Source organism: Moschus berezovskii, chromosome 8, assembly GCF_049115385.1.
Source record: "Moschus berezovskii isolate FMDL1 chromosome 8, NW_MosBer_1.0, whole genome shotgun sequence".
Classification (NCBI taxonomy): Eukaryota; Metazoa; Chordata; class Mammalia; order Artiodactyla; family Moschidae; genus Moschus; species Moschus berezovskii.
Window position 1 is genome coordinate 109,532,235 of NC_142467.1, and position 19,013 is coordinate 109,551,247.

The window sequence follows — 19,013 nt, forward strand, 5'->3', positions numbered from 1 at the left end:
CAGACACTTTACCATCTGAGCCACCAGGGAAGTCCCATAAAAGGGAAAGAAACTGTCATTTTCAAGGATGTCAATGGACTTAAGAGTCTGTCATACAGAGTGAAGCAAGGCAGAAAGAGAAAAACAAACACTGTATATTGATGCATACATGTGGAATCTCAAAAAATGCTATCAATGAGTTTATCTGAGAAGCAGAAATAGGGACACGGATGTAGACAACAAACCTATGGACATCAAGGAGAAAAGGTGGAGTAGGATGAATTGGGACGTTGGGGTTGACATATACACAGTATTATGTATAAAACAGATCGCTAATGAGAACCAACCGTACAGCACAGGGAACTCTACTCGGTGATCTGTGGTGACGTAAATGGGATGGGAACCCAAGAGGGAACATATGTATGGATACGTATGGCTGATTCCCTTTGCAGTACAACAGAAACTGCTAACAGCCGTGTAAAGCAACTACTGTTGTTCAGTTGCTCAGTCATCTGACTCTTTGCGACCCCATGGACTGCAGCACCCCAGGCTTCCCTGTCCATCACCAACTCCCAGAGCTTGCTCAAACTCAAGTCCATCAAGTCGGTGATGCCATCCAACCATCTCATCCTCTGTCGTCCCCATCTTCTCCTGCCTTCAATCTTTCCCAGCATCAGGGTCTTTTCCAATCAGTCAGTTCTTCGCGTCAGGTGGCCAAAGTATTGGAGTTTCAGCTTCAGTATCAGTCCTTCCAATGAATATTCAGGACTGATCCTTTAGGATTGACTGGCTTGATCTCTTGTTGTCCAAGGGACTCAAGAGTCTTCTGCAACACCACAGCTCAAATGCATCAATTTTTCACTGCTCAGCTTTCTTTATGGTCCAACTCTCACATCCATACATGACTACTTACTAATGCCTTTAGTATTGTAGTAGCTACTCCCTCCAACTTCTGAGGTCTCCACCATGCCATCCTGAATATTTGCTTTTCAGCACTGACCTGACCTGGGTTCGATCCCTGGGTGGGGGAAGACCTCCTGGAGAATGAAATGGCAACCCACTCTTGTATGCTTGCCTGGAGAATCCCATGGACAGAGGAGCCTGGTGAGCTACAGTTTATGGGGTCATAGTCAGACACTGAGCAAATAACACTCACTTTCAACCCAAAATGCTTATCTTCACTTTTTTCCTGTTTCCCCATTGTTCTGCTGAGTCACGTGGTAGGAGGGGTGCTGGGCATTTTAAAACTTGGTAGGCAATACTTGGGATTCCCTGGTGGCTCACTGGTAAAGAATCTACCTGCCAATGCAGGAGACACAGGTTTGATCCCTGGATCAGGAAGATCCCCTGGAGAAGGAAGTGGCAACCCTCTCCAATATTGTTGCCTGGGAAATCTCATGAACAGAGGAGCCTGGCAGACTAGTTCATTGGATCACAAGTTGGACATGACTTAGCAGCTAACAAGGCAATCCTTATGGTTGTTTTGAAGACCCAGGAATGGCTGACACATGCTACACTGCCCTGGCTTACTCTACATTCATCCAGCTTTATTTTCCTCCAGAATGCTCACTGACTACCCAAGAGCTCACCAACAGATAGTCTTACCTCAGCTACTCCTACCGTAGGAGATCAACTGCTGGTGTAAATCATTTATTGCTAATGTGGGAATCACCAGCTGCTAGTGCTGACTGCCAACGTGAGAGCTCCCGCCTAGTGCCAATGCAGATGTCGACTGCTAGTGTAGGGGCTCACCCACTGCAGGATCCGTTGGTGTCACCCATCACTCGCTAGATTTCGTGAGTCTGCATGTTCTTCGTGGGCTCGCTGAGCCTGGAACCCTGGGTGGTACCGCTGGGATGCAGGCATATTTGTAAAGCTGAAAATCAGTCTGTTTGCCAATAGGTGTCAGTGAAGCTCACTTTTTTTCCCTCTCGATTGGTGGAGGGTAGCAGAATGTCACCCCAAAACATCTCCTTTGCCACAGATTATGTAACCACGCAGAGCGTATGGGGCTTTCTCGGGACAGACCCTTCCCCCATGTCCTCTGCTGTGGTTCCTCTCTGAAGCAGACAGATAACAGTATCTGATGCACAATCCCTGATGTTTTTACAGATGCTAAAACCATCAGATGGAAGAAAGTACTTGATGAGCTGGACCCCTAGACCTACTGGAGCCTACGGTTGGTTAATACTAGCCACTCTGCTATCTCACCATCAACTGGAGAACTGTGTGCGTGAGCTGATCACATACCCTGAGATCCCCCCTCCGGGACCTGGCCTTTAAAAATGCCTTGCTGAAACCCTTCAGAGGGAGTTTGGGGTTTGAGAGCCCCTCCCCTCCTTGTATTGCTGCCTTTACAATACTGCATACCCAGGGTTAGTGGACTGGCTTTACTGCTTATTGGCAAGCCAACTCAAGTTTGGTTTGGTAACAATTATTTTAAGCTGGAGGTGTTTCAGTTCAGTTTAGTTCCTCAGTCGTATCCGACTCTTTGCAACCCCATGAATCACAGCACACCAGGCCTCCCTGTCCATCACCAACTCCAGGAGTTCACTCAAACTCATGTCCATCGAGTCGGTGATGCCATCCAGCCATCTCATTCTCTGTCGTCCCCTTCTCCTCCCGCTCCCCATCCCTCCCAGCATCAGTCTTTTCCAGTGAGTCAGCTCCTCGCATGAGGTGGCCAAAGTATTGGAGTTTCAGCTTTAGCATCCTTTCCCCTTCTGTCTAAAAGCAGAGCACACATTTTCAGAGATATCTCTGTCCCCCCTCCACAGGAAAGACTTGGAGACTCTAGATCTTATCAGTTTCGAGATTGAGGGGATGGGGATCTACATATAACAAGCCATACTAACTAGCCTTAGCTACCATCAGTTTACTTGCGTGTTTTGCCACCCTTGGAAGCCTAAGGCTGCCATCCCTGTCTTGTCACTTCTCCATAAACATTGTCCTTTGTTGAAGACAGATCTCTTTGATCTAAGCCAGAGATCTAAGCTGCTGTTCTAAGTCACTCATTTTCCTGGGGCTTCTTCTATGCATACCTGAGGCATACATGTCAATAAACTTTTGTTTTCCTGTTTATTTTTTATTTAAAGATCTCAGCCAAGAACTCAGAAGGGTTGGGGGAAAATGATTTTTCCTCCCCAACACTTGTGATCAGCTTTGTTTGAAAGCCGAACCCAGAAGTATCTTGGTGTCCTGGCAGCAGTTCTATGCTCATTCATTAAACCCACAAGGCTGTTCCACAGACTAGGTTTCCAAAAGCCATTGCTGAAGTCCCAAACCTTAAAATCCGAATCTTTCTCCAGGCAGGAACCAAATAGTTTGCTCAGATTTCCAGGAGGAAATGAAGCAGTGGGCCCAGTTACTTGGGAAATCATATGGGAATAATTTTCTCGCCAAAAACCAAAAAAATGGCCAGACCCCTGACTCAACTGGGAAAATACTTTCCCCTGTTGTATGTAACTTGAGGAAACTGCTGTTAAAGATATTCAAAAGTGGTGTATATATGGTCACAATAACAAAAAAGCCCGAGAATGGGAGACTGAGTAAGTAAAAGTACTGGATACTGAACACAGTGGAGCACAGGAAATGTTTATCAGGTTATCTGTAAAAAGGAGAAAATCCCCACAGTGCCCACAGGAGACAAACACACGTGCTGAGTCAAAGGACATGGAGATGGCATCTAGTTGCTGTACTTGTGTGGGCAGCAGCTGCATCCCTGACGGCCAGTGAACATCCTGCTTCTGCATCCCTCCCTGAGGGTGGGCCCTCTGGAGGATTTCCCCACTCTCCAAACTTAAGGACAACTGTTAGTTTATTTACTATGAGAATGGCCCTTACAGTTAATCAAAATCTAGTGGTGCAGACACTGCATCACACCTTCTTGAGAAGGGTGAAGAAGTGAAAAGTTAAAGCAAAAACGAATCCTGGATTCTGTAAGCCAGGGTTCTCTGTGGCCTCACTCCCTCCCCCAGGCAGGAGTGACACTCTGGGTTCTGAGTTCAGGGATAGCCCCACGGGTCACTGAAGGGACATACTTGAGAGGGCAAGGCCAGGCTGCTCTTCTCAGTGCCACTCAGGTGGAAACTGTGAAGCTTACACTCACTTCCACGCACTCAGAACTCCCAGAACTGAACCTCTGCGCTGGGGACCAGGGAAGGACCTTTTTCCAGAAGCCCTGGGTGGGCCACGCTCAGGGGGATTTGAGGATGTCAGTGTGTCCCAGTTAATCAACCCCTTTATTTGGCGACTCACTTTCCACATCACCTGTCACCTGAGGACTCTGTTGCACCCCCAATTAATCGGAGACAACCACAGACGTCCCCAGCAGTTTGGACCAGACCCCAAGTCAGGCTGGTGGGCTTTGAACCACCTCTTGGCCAAGCAGTCTCACAAGATAGTAGCTTTCTTAAGGGGTGGCCCAGGGTCTGGGGGGCTCACACTGCAGCCTGAGTAAATTCTTTAGGCTCTCGTCTCACCCCAGACTGAGGCTGGGCAGGGCAGGCTGCCGAGACTCCGGGAACCAGAGCTACCAGGGCCCCAGGCTCAGGGCTCCGCAAAGGACTGTGGGTGTGATGCATTGGTGAATGGGGTCTCAGTACCTGATGACCTTGCAGGGTCCTGGGGGGAGGACAGCCCAGGCTGTACACACTCATCCATGGCTTCCTGGGAGTGGCAGTGACAGAGTTCAGTCTGCTCCTTGATCTGAGTGGTACTATGGGTGCTTTCCACAGCTCAGAGGACAAGCACCGTCCCCTCGGGTTTTCCAAGCATCTCTCAGACTCAGAAGGCAGGACAAGGGGGCTGTGAGAGACCTGCTCACTGGGGAGCCAGCCCATCCCCAGGCCCACCTTTCAGCCTGCAGATGGTCATAGGGGTTGGGCTGCTAGACAAAGGAGAGAAGAGGGCCCGCAGGGTCCCTGAGAAGGGTGTCTCAGGAAAGGTATACAAGAGTGACCCATCATTGGCACTGTAGAAGGACAGGTGTCCAGCCTCGTAGTCCAGAAAGATGCCCACGCGCCGGGGTGGGTCTCGGAGAGGGGCAAAAGCTCGCTCGGAAGAGTTGTAGTAGCTTCCCAGGAATACTAGGATCCAGAAGCCGTTGCCAGCAAACAGCTCGCCCTTCTCCTTGCGGTTGGCGTTCTCTCTGCAGACACCCAGGGCCCAGCTGGCCCGCTCCCCCACCTCCACTTCCCAGTAGTGGCGGCCCGAGGTCAGGGGCTCCCAGCCCAGCACACAAGGCCCAGGGTCGAACCGCTCGGGGCTGTCGGGCAGGGCCTGCCGCAGGTCCCCGCGCCGCACGCTCCTCCGGTCCTCGGACAGCACCAGCTCAGGGTTGGCTGTGTCAGGATCCAGGGTCATGTCCCCTGCAGACAAAGCAGCGGTCAACCCTGCCAGCTGTCTGCTGCAGATCCCTACACCCTCTCAATCACAGCTTGTGAGTGACCACAAACTGACCACACCCCTTGCCGCTCAAAAAGATCACGCAAATACTTCGAGTTGTATCTTGGAACATTCTAGGAAGTAGTTCATGCTTCCTTGTGATTCACCCTCCTTTAGAGGACAGAAGGAAATCCGGAGTGCTTTCTGTCCCCAGAGGGAAGTGAGTGTGTTCCAGGGCAGCAGGCTCCCCAAGCCTGGGGTCCCCACAGGTGCTCTGGTATTTCTGCTCTTCCTAAATGCATCAGTGAAAAGTCTGGACCTGACCTGCTACCTCATCTGCCCAAGGGCCTGGATCCCTTCTAGTTTCTCATCCATGAACTGCGAGCTCACGTGCTCGTCTACCCCAGACCACCAGCAGAAGCTCAGGACTGGCACCGTCTCTGATCTGGAGACAGAAGGCGGGACCCCCCGGCCTACGCACGGCACTCACCTCGGAACCTCCGCAAGGCCTCTACCAGCCCAGGGACCCTGCACACGGTCCTCATCTCCATAGGTACCACCTCGGGAGGCTGCAGCTTCACGTCCTGGACTCTAGAGGGCAGTGCAGATGTCACCCCTGTGGGGGGCCCACCTGAACCCTGCCCCCCTCCCTGGGGAGAGGCCGAAGCTCCTACCTGCGCAGGGTGTCCCTGATGTCCTGTGGGAGAGACACACAGGGTCAGCACCCCTCTCCTAGTCTCGGGCCTGCCCTCACCCTGGCCTGGCCCTACACCAGAGTGCCCCCAAACCTCCATGGACACACACACTTATGTGGTGGAAAACCGCCCTGGAGCTGACCTGAGTCAGGCATGAGGTCACTGCAGAGAAGCTCTGGGCACGCCCAGCCCTGCAGACCCGGCTGCATCCCCTTCACATGCCTGGAGGGCACAGGGGATTTGGCTGCCAGCCCCCTTACCCACAGAGCCCTAGGCACCCCTGGGTGCCAGGAGAGGTGAGGTGGGGTGGGGTGGGGTTGAAGGCTGTTTCCACCTTAGCCCGGAGCCATGCCTCTATCAGGCGAGCACTTCCTGCCCCCCAGGAGCTAGGCAGCTGGTGGTCTGGTGTCCGCAGTCTCTGGCCCCCTGTCCTACAGGCGCTCCCGCCTGGCCTGCACCGGCTGCCATCCCTCAGTCCCCACTCACAGCTGACATTCCTGGTAAGGCCTCTCTGCCTGGATGCTCCTCTCTCGCGCAATGATATGTGAGAACGGTTTACTCGAATGTCATAAAACAATTGTGTCCCCCAAGTCCAAGGCACTCCCTGCAGCAGGTCTCCTGACCAACACTGTGGGCCAAGGGTCAGCCCACCTGACCTCCTCCACACCTCTCAAGAAACACGGTGCCACCCAGGGCTGCTCGTCCCCCCGCACAGGCAAAGGGAAGCTCTGGGGCTGGGGAGTGAGGGGGTGCATCTTTTCTGCAGCCAGCCAGCCAAGTGAACAGGGAACTGAGAGGCCGACAAAGGCCAGGCGATATGCGCACTTGGGAAGGCAGGGGAGCAGTGGTGAGCAGTGGGGGGCAGACAGGACCAGGCAGCGGGGAGCGAAGGGCAGGAAATGCAGCCAGGCCAGCCGAGGTCAATCCCTCACTGAGAGACCTCAGCTGAGACCCCACATTGCATTTCATATAAATCTGCGGTTCTCATCTTACTTCCCGGACCAGTCTGTCCTCCCTCTAGAACCTCTGCTTCCTGCAGCTTTTCCAGCACCACTCACTCACCTTGGAGGGCTGCTCCCTATCATCCCCAGCTGCCTGCCCAGCCCCACTTCACTGACCTCTGCTGACTTCCCTCAACGCCCGCCACACACTTGACCAGGATTCTTCCTGCTTCCCAGGCTGAAAAATCACTTGTTGGCTCAGCACAGGCCAAGGGAATGTTTTAGCCCCAGGGGGGCAGCCTGAAGCTAGTCCTTAAAGGTTCACTCAGCTGAGGGTCACCTCCTGCAGGAAGCCCCCTGGACTGCACATGCAGTGTCCTCACTCCCACCTGAGGGCACAAATTGCTGGGGCCACGAGTCCAGCAGATTCTCAGGGGCAGCACTGGGCCCACGCAGGAATCACTATGGGAGACCTGCTGGCTTTTCCTCTCAGCCCAGTGAGCCCAAACCTTCAGAGAGCTGGGCGGTGGCGACCCAGTGGCTCTGGATCCTGGAATGCCACCCACCCTGTAGCCTGGCCAGTCTCCAGGAGGGCTCCCAGGACAGGCACTAATAGCAGTTCATGCAGCTCAGCATTGCGGTCTACTCTGCATGTTTCACGGGAAGGTGACTAGCTATTGACCTGGGAGGTCCAGGCAAGCATCAAGGTAGTCGGTTTTCTCTGCACAACGCTTCTCCCACTCTCCTGCTCTCCCTTTCCATGCCTGGCCTTCCCCCGAGACCCCACATGCCGACCCCCAGAAGGCGTGCCAGCTCACCTGCAGCAGCCCCAGGGCAGGCAGCTGGCAGCGGCCCTCCAGTTCGGTGATCAGCTCAGCCAGCTGGGCGCTCTGCTGTCCAAGGCGGGCCGCGCTCTCCCTCAAGGGGGGCAGCACCTCCAGCTCCTCCTCTTCCAGCCTCTGCAGCAGCAGCTGCTCCTCCTCCACGAGCAGACGGCGCAGCCTCTCAAACTCTGTCAGTACGTTCTGCCGCTGGGTCTCCACCATCTTCTGTGGGGGCCAGGTAGGATGGCTGAGGGCCTGGGACCTGGAGCCTCACTACTCCATCTAGGGTCCCCCACACCCACTCCTTCCTGACCCCAAAGCACTGCACCACAAGGGCACCCAACAAATCCAGGGGGACTTAGTATCCCCCCAAATCCCAATCTTACCACCCAAAGCAACCCAATTTCCATTTCCCGAACCCTCAAAGCCACTATCTGGGATAGCCCCCACACCCATCCCTCCCCACACCTCCCCACCTGGGACCCCCCCCACACCTGGCCCTCCCTGACACCCATTCCCAAGTGCCAAACCCACCCTGAGTTGGGTTATACACGAGGTCTGGACCAAGAGCGCTGCCTGAGGAGCAGCATGAGGCTGAATGTGAACAGCAGAGTCCTGTGGGGGGGGCCCTCATGCCCCCCACCCCTGCCCACACTGGGCGCCTGGCCACCTGCCTGCCACAGGGAGCAGGTCTCCTCCGCTTGGGCCTGGAACAGGAGCGCATCCTCCATTTGCTTCCGCAGATGCTCCAGGGATTTCTCCAGCTTGCTCTGCAGGGAGGTGAGGCCAGAGTGACCCCAGCCAGGCCAGGCCTCTAAGCTCGCTCTTATACATGCTCCCACCTGCTCAACTCCAGCTAAGCCTGAACTCAGCTGGCAGGGACCAGCAGTGGAAAAATGGGTCTGGGACACGGTAAGTCCCAAGCTTGCCGGGAGAGGCCCTCTAAGTGGTGTGGCCCTTCCACCACTGTCCTCACAAGCACGGCTCTCCTGCCACTGCCCTTTGGCTGAATCTCCTTTCTTCTGTGGTTCCCATGCCTCCCTCAGCTCAGGGCAACTTTCCCACAACCGTTTTCACTGCGTCACCACCTTCTTTCTTCCAAACCCCGTCACTTCTCTCTGCCTGGACTGGGCTTGCTGGATTTCAGCTAACTCTAACACATGGCAAGATGGGTTACATCTGTATCCAGTTCCTTGGTCCTGATTTCAGGCCTATGCCTGACACTGCCCTCAACCCTGTTTATGACACACTCGGCACCTTGTAAAGCCAGAAGACCTAAAGGACTATCACAAGAGTGACCACGGCGGCACTCGTGGGGTTTCTACTGTTCTAGACACACCAGGGCCCCGAGAGGCTGCACTTTGTAGGTCAGCGCTTCCTGGCTGTGCAAATACCGGCCAGAGCCCTCTGCTGGGCACCTTCCCCAGCACTAAAAGCAAGCACCGGAACAGGGAAGGGGATTGGGTCATGACATCCCAGAACTTGACACTATGGTATCTACATTATTTAGAGCTGAGATGACTGAGAAACAGCAGAGCTCTCTGCTCTCCTCCTTTCGGCATTTTCCGAGAGAAAGGTCCCTACCCTTTACCAGGAAGGGGAGAACACTCATCACCCAGAGGCAAGCTGTTGACACTGAGATGAATCTACCTTTTCACCTGTTGATCTCTTCTGTCACTCTCATTTGCAAGCCTGAGTTACAGAACGTGATATGCTAGAGGAAAAGGCTTTTCCTCCCCTGGGAGAGGGAGGGTTAAGTGCTACCATGGGAGACTTTATCAGGTCAGCTGGAAGAGGCCTCCAGAGAACTACTCCTCTGCTCTTCCAGTCAATATCCACGCCCTGACCAGGATCCTCAACGACAGGAGTGCAAATCTGCCAGACTGATACAAGGAGTGGGTGTTCAAGTGTGCATATTATGCCTCAAAGTGAGAAAAAACCACAAGAACGTGTTAGGACAAGTCCGGTGATGTGGGTTCGGCACAGGTTTATTCTGTTGTCCCAGAAGCTTATTCTATGATAGTGACAGAATAGCAATCCTAACAATCACTAAACTGTGTACTTGAGGCACCTCAGCAGCAGACAGTACTGGCCACAAAGAGAAATGAAAATCACAGTCAAAAAGTTTGAAAGTATCACCCACAGACTGTTTACTTTGGGTTTCAGAAGCAAACCTGCCCACAGACCAGGGAGGTAGCAGGCAGCTGGCCAGGTTAAGTGTTTGTCCTGAGGCTCTCAGCAGAGGAGAGTGCTGGTGTTAGTTTGGATTTTAAGAAATACATTTCCATAACAGAGAAACAAGGCTTCTCTGCCTGGGCTCACAGCAGGACTGAGCCCTGCCTTGTCTGCTGGCAGAGTATCCAAACGGGAAACACTGGTGAGCTCTGGCCCCCAGAGCAATGGCTCCATCCTACGTCGATCCCAGCCTGGAGCTCTCCAGCAGCTTCCTGGCTGCCTTCCCTCTGGTCTAATCAGAACATCAGCACTGGCGTGGGCCCCACAACCCTACTCTGCCCACAAAACTCTGAGAACTCAAGAGTCCACATCCATTCACGTCCATCTGGGACCAGCCACCATTCCCTTCCCACTTTTCTCCTACTCTCGGCTCCGTCTCTGCCAATGGTCAGCCAAAACTGCCCAGTCCCCTACCCGGACAGCCCTCCCACCACCTCTTTGGGACCTAGACTTCAGAAAGCTCGTCCCCTCCCCGCCCTCTCCCCCCACGCCCAGGTTCCTAGGCCAGCTCCAAACTGGCGGGCGGTGCCCCACCCGCCTAGGATGCTGGTTTGGGACAGGCTGCACCCCCCTTACACACCCCCGAGACCCGGGGCAGGCTGGAACCTGAGCCCGCGACATCGAGCAGGAAGCGCTCCATCCAGGCCCGGGCCCCCACCCCGCCGCGACGACCCCCCGCCAAGCCGTGCTCTGCCGGGGCCTGCCCACACCTTAAGGTCTTCGGCCGCGTCCTGCAGCGGGCGCACGCGGTGCGCCCAGTGCTCCCCCGAACGCTCGCAGGCCGCGCACAGGAGGCGCAGCTCGTCGCCGCAGAAGGCGGCCAGCGGCTCGCGGTGCGCGGCGCACACTCCCTGCGGAACCGGCGACGGCGGGTGCAGCCGCCGCGCCATCTCGGCCATCTTGGCGAGCGGGCGGTTGGGCCGCAGGTTCCTCTGCGGGAACAGCTCGCGGCACTCGGGGCAGGCGTACGGGCCCTCGGGCTGGCCCCAGCAGCGCCGGATGCACTCGCGGCAGAAGTTGTGGCCGCAGTCGGTCATCACTGGATCCGTGAAGTAGTCGAGGCAGATGGCGCAGGTGGCCTCCTCTTGGAGGTTGGTGGACAGGTCGGGCGCGGCCATGGCCCCGACGGAGCGGACGGGGGCCGCGTCCTCTGCCGGGTCGGGCGGCCGCTGCCGGACTCGGGAGGCGGCGGGGACACGCGCGGTGCAGGGCACCGGGGGGCGCGGGAGCTTCGGGCGCAGGGTCTCCGGGGTCCGAGGCCTCTCGATCCCGAGGCTGCGGCGCGCACGGCTCCGGGACTGCGGCGACTGCAGGAAGGCAGGGCCCACGGGCCGCGTTTGCAGGCAGGAAGGGGCGCTCCGCAGCAGCGGAAGCAGGAAGCGGCTCTCGGCCCACTGCAGCCCCGGATTGGCCGCGCTCTGTCACGCGGCCTCCGGCGGCGCCCAGCTGGCGGCCGCTCGCCCGCTGACCCTGCGTCGCCGCCGCACCTGCGCGCGAGTTCGCGGCTCTTTCTGGGGTGCTGCGGCCTTGTGGTACCTGCTGTCTCCCTCGGACCTCGGGGAACGCGAGGGTCAGGGGCCGGGGCCGCTCCGCACGGGCGCCGGGCTCTCCGCGATGCGCAGAGGCGGCGAGGACAAGGGGAAGCCGAGCTTGTGCCGGGGAGCCCCAAGTCGTTCCCCCGTGCGCTCCTGGGTCCTCCCAAGTCCCCGGGCAGGGAACGATCAGAACTTATGGTGTCGGGGTCTCGGCCCACTGGGATTACCGGCCTTGTTGGGGGTCAGAGTACATTGGCCAGAATTCTGGGGTTCTGGACACTGTTCCCCTGTTGTTAATGCGTCTGCAATCGCGGGGGTCGGGGGTATGATGGGCAGTGGAGCGTGAGTTAAAGGAAGGGACCCTGTCTGATCCTACTCTGAATTTTGCCCCTACAGCAAAGGTGGGCAGCTCTGAGGCTTGTAGGAATTCAGCTTGAAAAATCCCTTCACTTTTTCATTTTCCCCCTGTGAAGGACCCAGATATGGAATTTGCTGGGGACAAAGAAGGTAGACACTTGAAGCCTTGGCTCTACATATAAAAACCTGAACCGCTGGCCACCAGTGAATGGCAGCATCTCTAAGTGGAGAGTGGGGGACATGGCTAAAGAACACGACACCACACTGCCTCGTACATACACGTGTATGTCTTTAGAAACTGACCCGCTATGAAAGTTTTCTGTATGAAGCATCTGTAAATATCGACTCTTAGTGCTCAGCTGCTTTAATCATGATTCTGTTTCCACTTTGTAAAACCAGCCTGCACAGCCGATGGCTTGCAGATGCCTCATTCGCAATAAGCTGGGCAGGTGGGCCTTGCTGAGCAGGACCACCTCACCTTCTGGAGAAAGGAGGGTTGCCCAGGCTCCACCAGCCTGCGCCCCTATCCCTTCACCCAGAGAGTCACTGTAGAGATGACCATCTGGCCTGATTTGGGGGCCCCAAGGCAGAAGAAGGGCTGCAGGGGGCCAGGGAAGGCAGGCTGAGCGTAGGTGTGCAGGTGGGACCCGTGGTTCACATTGTAGAAGGACACCTCTCCAGCTTCAAAATCCAGGAAGATGCCCATGTGGCTCGGAGGCTCGGTCAGTGTGACGGGATTTGGGGGAAACGTGGCAGGTGCATACCTCTTTCCCTTGCATAGCTGCACCACCCAGAACCCATTTTCTGGGGACTTGGGGACCCTGTTCCTCCGGCTCACGTTGTCCCTGCACACGCCCAGGGCCCACAGTGCATCACCGGTGAGGTTCATGCCCACCTCCCAGTAGTGCCTCCCTGAAGAGAAGGTCTCTTGGCCAACTGCACAGGGATAGGCGAGGAACCTGTCCTTGCCACGGGGTGCGCCATCCATTGGGGTGCTCAGGTAGCGCCTCTGGCGGCTCTCATACAAGAGGAGGTAGGGGTATGCCGTGGAGGGATCGGGCACCACATCCTCTGGAGACAGGCCCGGGGTGGAGGGGAGAGGGGGAGCTTTCAGGGCCAACGTGGGGAGGGCAAGGCCCTAGCAGGGACCGTTCATCCTAACCCCCACCCAGGCCTCCCTTTGGCTGAGTTCCGCCGTGAACCTGGAGTTTACTGCATGATCCTATATCCCAACTGTGGATATTGGCAGTGCCAAGGAGATGGGGCTGGGGTACCATTTGGGGAACCCCTCTCCTGTTGGTGGCTCTTGCTTTGAGTGGCTGAGAGCAGGGTGGGGCACTGCCAAGAGCCCCCGGGCCCCCACGTACCTTGGAAACTCTTGAGGACCTCTATCTGCCCTGGGACCCTGCAGATGGTCTTCAGCATGATGCAGGCAGCCTCCGGGTACTGCACATTCAGCCTGCTCTTCCTCCGGTGGATACAGGGCTCACTGTTCCCTCCGGCCACGCTTACAGTCCTCCCTGCGCCCATCACCACCCCCACCGCAGGTGGTACGTACCTGCCGAGGAGGCCTTTCATATCCTTCAAAAGACATGGAAGAAAGCAGAGAGACTGGCAGGGTCTGTGGTGTTCCTAAGCACCCCGTGTTGACATTTGGCCAGAAGAGCTAGAAGGGCTTTATGTGTTGCCATGGCCCCATTTCCAGTTTCTAGAGAGTAATCCTGTCTTGGCTATGCACAGTGTCATTTATCTGACTTGCCCGGGCCTCCTCTTCCCCATCGCAATGAATGAGGACACAGGGAAGCTGTCCAGCTCATGACACACCATGAAGGCCTCTGTGGGCCTCGGGCCTTGAGTGGGTCAGGAGTCAGTTTAGTGGGTTGCAAACAGATTACATTTTGATATAAGGCAAAGTATTCCCCCAAAGGTAGAGAGAGTGTCTAATCTGTTGTCAACACCAGGACACTTACTGGCAACAAAACCCACAGGGTCCTGGGATAACAGGCATAAAACTGACTGACCCAGGCATACTGGGAGATCTAAACACCCTGCATGTGGCATTTGCTTAAGTTGTATAAACACATTCCTGAGAATATGTGTATAATGACTTGCAATGTGAAATGTGTTTTTTTGCTGTGGAGTCCCTCACTCTGCACACTTGAACCAGTTACCCACTTTTCTGCCAATATTAACTGCCCCTTCCAGGGCCTAAGTGTGCAGGCCCATCCCTGCTAGGCCAGCTGCACCCTCTCCCCACTTGCACAGCTGGCAGGTGCGATCGTGTGACTTGCTCTTGCCTGTGAAGTCACGGGTGCCTCTCTGGGGCCAGTATGCCCATGCCCTGCATCATTGTGTGGACAACAGCTGACCTCAAGCCACATCCCTGGGCTATGAAGGGGATGAACACAGCCCAGTAGGACTGAAGCCTGTCGTGGGCTGAATTGGCTCCCTCCCCAGATTCATTTATTGTGGAGCTCAAACCCCACAGTACCTCAGTATGAGTGTATCTGGAGATAAGGTCTTCAAGATGTGATTAAGATAAAATCAGATCATTAGGGTGGGCTGTAATCCAATCTGATGATGTCTTTATAAGGGGAGGCTATAGACTGTATACAGGGGAATGACTATGTGAGGACACTGGGAGAATGTGGCTTATACTCCAAGGAGAGGTCTCAGGAGAACCAACTGTGCCCACAACCTGAGCTCAGACTTCCAGCCTTCAGGAGTGTGAGAAAGAAATGTGTGTTGTTTAAACCACCCAGCCTGTGGTATTTGTTACGCAGCCTGAGCTGATTGAGACAGAGCTTTCCCTGTTGGCCACAGGTCAGCCCACCCTGACTGTACCTGAGCCAGAGCTCAAGCCCCCATCCACCACCCCCAGCCAGGTACATAGGCATGCCACCTTACCTGCAGCATCTGGAGTGGTGTGCGCTCATTTCTGTCCTCCAACTGCAGGAGCAGCCTCTCTAAGGAGTGACTCTGCTGCTTCAGTGAGGCTGTGCTCTTCTGCAGCTTTGCCACTGTCTCCTCCTCCTCCTTTTTCAGGGTCTGGAGCAGGCGCTGCTTCTCCTCCATCAGGAAGAGGCCCATCTTCTCAAACTCGACCATGATGCGCTCCCTCCTCTCCTTCACTTTCTCCTGTGTGGGGGTGGGTGGGCTCCTGGAGGTGAGCCCCACCCGGGGACCTACCACCCCTAGTGTCTGCCTTCAAAATCCACCCACCAACCACACACACCAGCTTGGAAGGGCTGCTCAGGCAACAATGGCACATCTCCCCTGGATCCCAGTGAGCCACAGAAAACCAGCCAAGCAGGCAGGGCTGGGAGCCAGGGATCACACAGGGGTCACACAGAGGCCCCCCGAATGTCACTGGGGCATGATTTTGCTCTAAGCCCCAAATGGCGACGTCCAAGTGCCTGTGTGCCCTTGCTCCCGCATCTTTGAAACGGACAGCCTGTGCCAAGGGCACCCTTCTCAGTCCTGACTGGGCAGGAATTCTGTGAAAATCATTGCCTTTCTGGGGTCCTGTGTCCTCATCCACACAGGACAGTAATTTCCCCCCTTAAGGGGCTTCACAGGTCAGGAGGCCTGTGGGGGCCCAGCTGGGCTGTCCCCACCCTGCCCGGCTACTGTGCGGCAGCCCCGGCACCGACCTGCCACTCGGCCAGCGTCTGCTCCTCCTTGGCCTGCAGCTCTCCAGTCTTCATCATCTCCTCTCGAAGCTGTTCCATGTCTTCCTCCAGCTTCAGCTGCAGTGCGCCCAAACCATGGGATTTGGGGGTCAGTGGGCCCCTGCATGCCCCACGTCCAGACAGTGCCCTCTGAGCTGCATCCACCCCGAACCATCCTAATGGGGTACAAGGGATGGAAATATGCCACCCCCAAATCTGTCCCTTTGACAGAAGGATTATTTTGAGCCGGAGGCAATTAAGAATCAACAGATGCAGAAAGATGCCTTCCAGGGGCTCCCATTATCTGATCAGAAGCATCTCACCAGGGATGGTCTGTGCCCACGAAGAAGATGGCAAGTTGGTGTCAGGACAACCTGACACCACAACCTACACAAAAAACTCCTATCTTCCTTTACTTTCTCCCTGTTTATATATATGTTTCTGCTATGACCTGAATGTTTGTGTCCCTCCGACATCCAAATTCATACACGGACACCCTAACTCCCAACATGATGACAGAGGTGGGGCCTTTGGGAGGTGATGAGGTTGTGACAGTAGGACCCACATGAATGGGATTAGTGCCATTATAAAAGAGACCCGAGACAGGACAGCGAGACGCTGGCCACGTGTGCGCCAGCCTCTAACGTCAGCCTCCAACTGTGAGCAATAAACTGCTGCTTACAAGCCACCCAGTCTGTGGAATTCTGTTACTGAGACACTTTCCCACAGTCTGCCAGCCTTGGGAGCCTGAAACGTTTACCTTTGTCCTGTTGCTTTTCTCCAAATGTACTGTTCTTTGTTAAGATGCTATATAAGCCCAAGTTCTAATTGACATTTTTTTTTTTTAACTTGCTGCAGTTTCTCCCAGGTGACTGGCATAGCAGGCATATGTTAGTAAACAGTTTGCCTTTCTCTTCAATTTGTCTTTGCTCAATCTAATTCATGGGCCTCTAGCCACAGAGCCTCAGGTGGATGGAGGGAAAAGGCTCCCCTCCCTCTGCCTGTCAGGGGGTTGCCTGGTTTGCCCACCCAGATGGCTGCACAAGGAGCAGGGAATGTGGATGGGGCTGGGTGGGGACTGGGTCAGTCTGGACTCCTGCTAATCACAGAGGTGACACTGAGATGGCATGGCCCCCAACCTGCTTTGTTGCGGAGTGAGGGAACCCTTCCACTGTGTGGCCCTACATATGGGGCTGTTTGTTACAGCAGCCATTCTCTGTTTAATACCCTCCTTGACACATGCACGTACTTGGGCACCCGTGCCCCCTGTCCTGGCCCCCAGCCAGGACCCACCTTGTACTCTTGCACGGCCTCCTCGATAGGGACCACCCTGTGGGGCCGGTGCTCCTGGGACTCCCTGCAGACGATGCAGATGGGCGTCTGGTCATCCTCACAGAAGAGTTTGAGCAGTTCTTGGTGCGCCTGGCACAGGTCCGTGCTCTGCAGGCTGGGGTGCTGCCGCACCATCTCGGCCACCTTGGTCAGCAGACGGTTGGGCCGCAGGTTCCTCTGGGGGGACAGTTCACGGCACTCAGGACAGGGAAAGGAGCCCTTCCGCTTTCTCCTCTTTTTCCGGCCTTTGGCCTTCTCCCAGGTCATCTGGATGCACTCTCGGCAGAAATTGTGACCGCAGGTGGTCATCACGGGGTCTGTGAAGTAGTCAAGACAGATGGAGCACGTGGCCTCCTCCTGCAGCTTTCTGGCAAGTTCCACAGCATCCATGGCGCCTGGGGAAGGAATAGAGTGTCCTGCCACATCCTCTGCCTGGAGCCCTGAGCTCTTCAATAGCACTCTCTTGGCCTCCTGTTGAAGACGGGAGTCTGAACCTGGGGTTTTAGGATACCCTGACTCACCTTCAATAAGGGGGAAGCTGACAAAGACCCGCTCCTTCAGCAAACCCCAGCCAGCTTCCCCAGAGCTGCAGGCTTGTCTCTGGCTTGCCCCACCCAGGCTCACAGTACTCCGGCTGTGATATGTGATCTAGTTCCTCAGTTCCTATAATGAATTGATGTCCTTGACCCTCCTCGAGCGAGAATCCTGCTAGGCCTGTTTAGCAGTAAGCCCCCTCCTCACGGCACCTCTGGGTGGTTCTCCATCACTCTCCGCATCGCTCCGCTCCTTGGCTACAGATCTGCAGCTGTGTCAGCTGCGTTCCGAGATGACACTGCAGCAATCTTGCTTACTATTTTAACAAGCAGTTAAATAGGTTTCTAACAGAACTCCGCAGAACAAAGGAAAAAGGGAGTTTAAGAGGAAAAATCTCTCATTAGGGAGCAGGGTTGACAAAGTTTCTCCCTTTAACCAACTCTTGCTCAGACTCCAGAATTTTCCAACCAAGCCTCGGACTTACATGTTTGTCTCTACATTGTTCAAGTTTAGCAGAAATCCCGCTAGGTGTGTTTAACCAGTCCCCCCACCCCCCACTCCCTGCTACTAAGATGTTTCCTCCTAGTAACTTCTTGTAACTGACCCTACCCTACTCCTTAAAAATCCCCACTGGCCCATGCTATATTCAGAACTGAACTTCACAATTCTCTATAGAAGGTCTAGTTCCATATAGAACCCCAGTTTCTATGGAACCCCAGTTTCTATGCTAATATATTTCTTCCTATTTCAATAGTCCCAAACAAAACCTGTTTTTACCCCTCTGCCATCCAGCTCAGAAAAGCTAAAGGAGGGTCATTACACACACATGCTCACACACATGCACAGGCACACACATGTACACGTGCATACATGTTTAGACACTGGCACACACAAAGGCACGTGCAGAGGCACCTACACACGTGCACCGACACCTGAACACACACACACATACACACGCACTCTGGGGCTGGAACACCCATGACTTGATGCAGTGGAGATCCAGTCCTCCTGGACTCACTTCACAGGGTGGTGGTTAGGGCTGAGTTAGAGTGGATTTAAACGTCATTTCTGAATTATTAATGCAAGCACTGTCCAGGTTCCCTTCTACCCAGGCGGCTGGATTCTGCAGATTCCTGAATCCCTAACATTGGTTCACTTTGTCTCTGGGAAGAGCCTTTGGCGTGAGTCTCTCCCTCTGCTCTCAGCTGCCCTTCGTCCCGACTGCTGCCCACCCAGCAGAAGCTGGGTGAGAGTGGGGCAGTCTGGGCGCTAGGCTCTGGCTCAGGTTCTGGGGGAACCCATCCAAGGGCTCTGGGCCAGTGATGGCGGACGGGCCTTCCTTGACCCAGGAATGTTACTCAGTAAATGCAGGGCTAAAATAGAGGGCTCCTCTGGTTCCAGTTTACAACCACCTTCAAAGCTGGGACAGTCACTCCACTAGGGCAGAGGGTGCACGGGGTCCCAACCTGAGCCTCAGCACCACAAGGTGACCACCCGCCGGCTCCCTCGAGGGGGTGATACGGGG

General features: G+C 55.2%; 2 protein-coding genes across 4 annotated transcripts in view; both read right to left on the reverse strand.

Moving 5' to 3' along the window:
- Positions 1–3,552: 3,552 nt before the first annotated feature.
- On the reverse strand, positions 3,553–11,422 carry TRIM11 (tripartite motif containing 11). Of its 3 annotated transcripts, none has more exons than XM_055430390.2 (6): positions 10,770–11,422; positions 8,499–8,594; positions 7,819–8,046; positions 6,039–6,061; positions 5,855–5,955; positions 3,553–5,348 (listed from the first exon to the last, which is right to left on the reverse strand). In XM_055430390.2, exons 1-6 carry the CDS (start codon positions 11,175–11,177, stop codon positions 4,801–4,803), a joined length of 1,404 nt encoding a protein of 467 aa, XP_055286365.2. In that variant the 5' UTR covers positions 11,178–11,422; the 3' UTR covers positions 3,553–4,800. The 3 variants fall into 3 exon arrangements, with proteins under 3 accessions (XP_055286365.2, XP_055286364.2, XP_055286366.2); XM_055430389.2 differs by having other exon boundaries at positions 7,819–8,049; positions 10,770–11,421; XM_055430391.2 differs by lacking the exon at positions 8,499–8,594 and having other exon boundaries at positions 7,819–8,049.
- An 838-nt stretch (positions 11,423–12,260) lies between these two features.
- The window catches only part of TRIM17 (tripartite motif containing 17), a 79,116-nt gene continuing 72,363 nt past the window's right edge, over positions 12,261–19,013 (reverse strand). Inside the window, exons 2-7 of the mRNA XM_055428999.2 lie at positions 16,916–17,349; positions 15,605–15,700; positions 14,859–15,089; positions 13,510–13,532; positions 13,319–13,419; positions 12,261–13,022 (exon numbers count right to left, since the gene is read on the reverse strand). Coding sequence (XP_055284974.2) covers positions 12,475–13,022; positions 13,319–13,419; positions 13,510–13,532; positions 14,859–15,089; positions 15,605–15,700; positions 16,916–17,344 — 1,428 coding nt within the window. The 5' untranslated portion in view covers positions 17,345–17,349 and the 3' untranslated portion in view covers positions 12,261–12,474. The remainder of the gene's footprint in view (positions 13,023–13,318; positions 13,420–13,509; positions 13,533–14,858; positions 15,090–15,604; positions 15,701–16,915; positions 17,350–19,013) is intronic.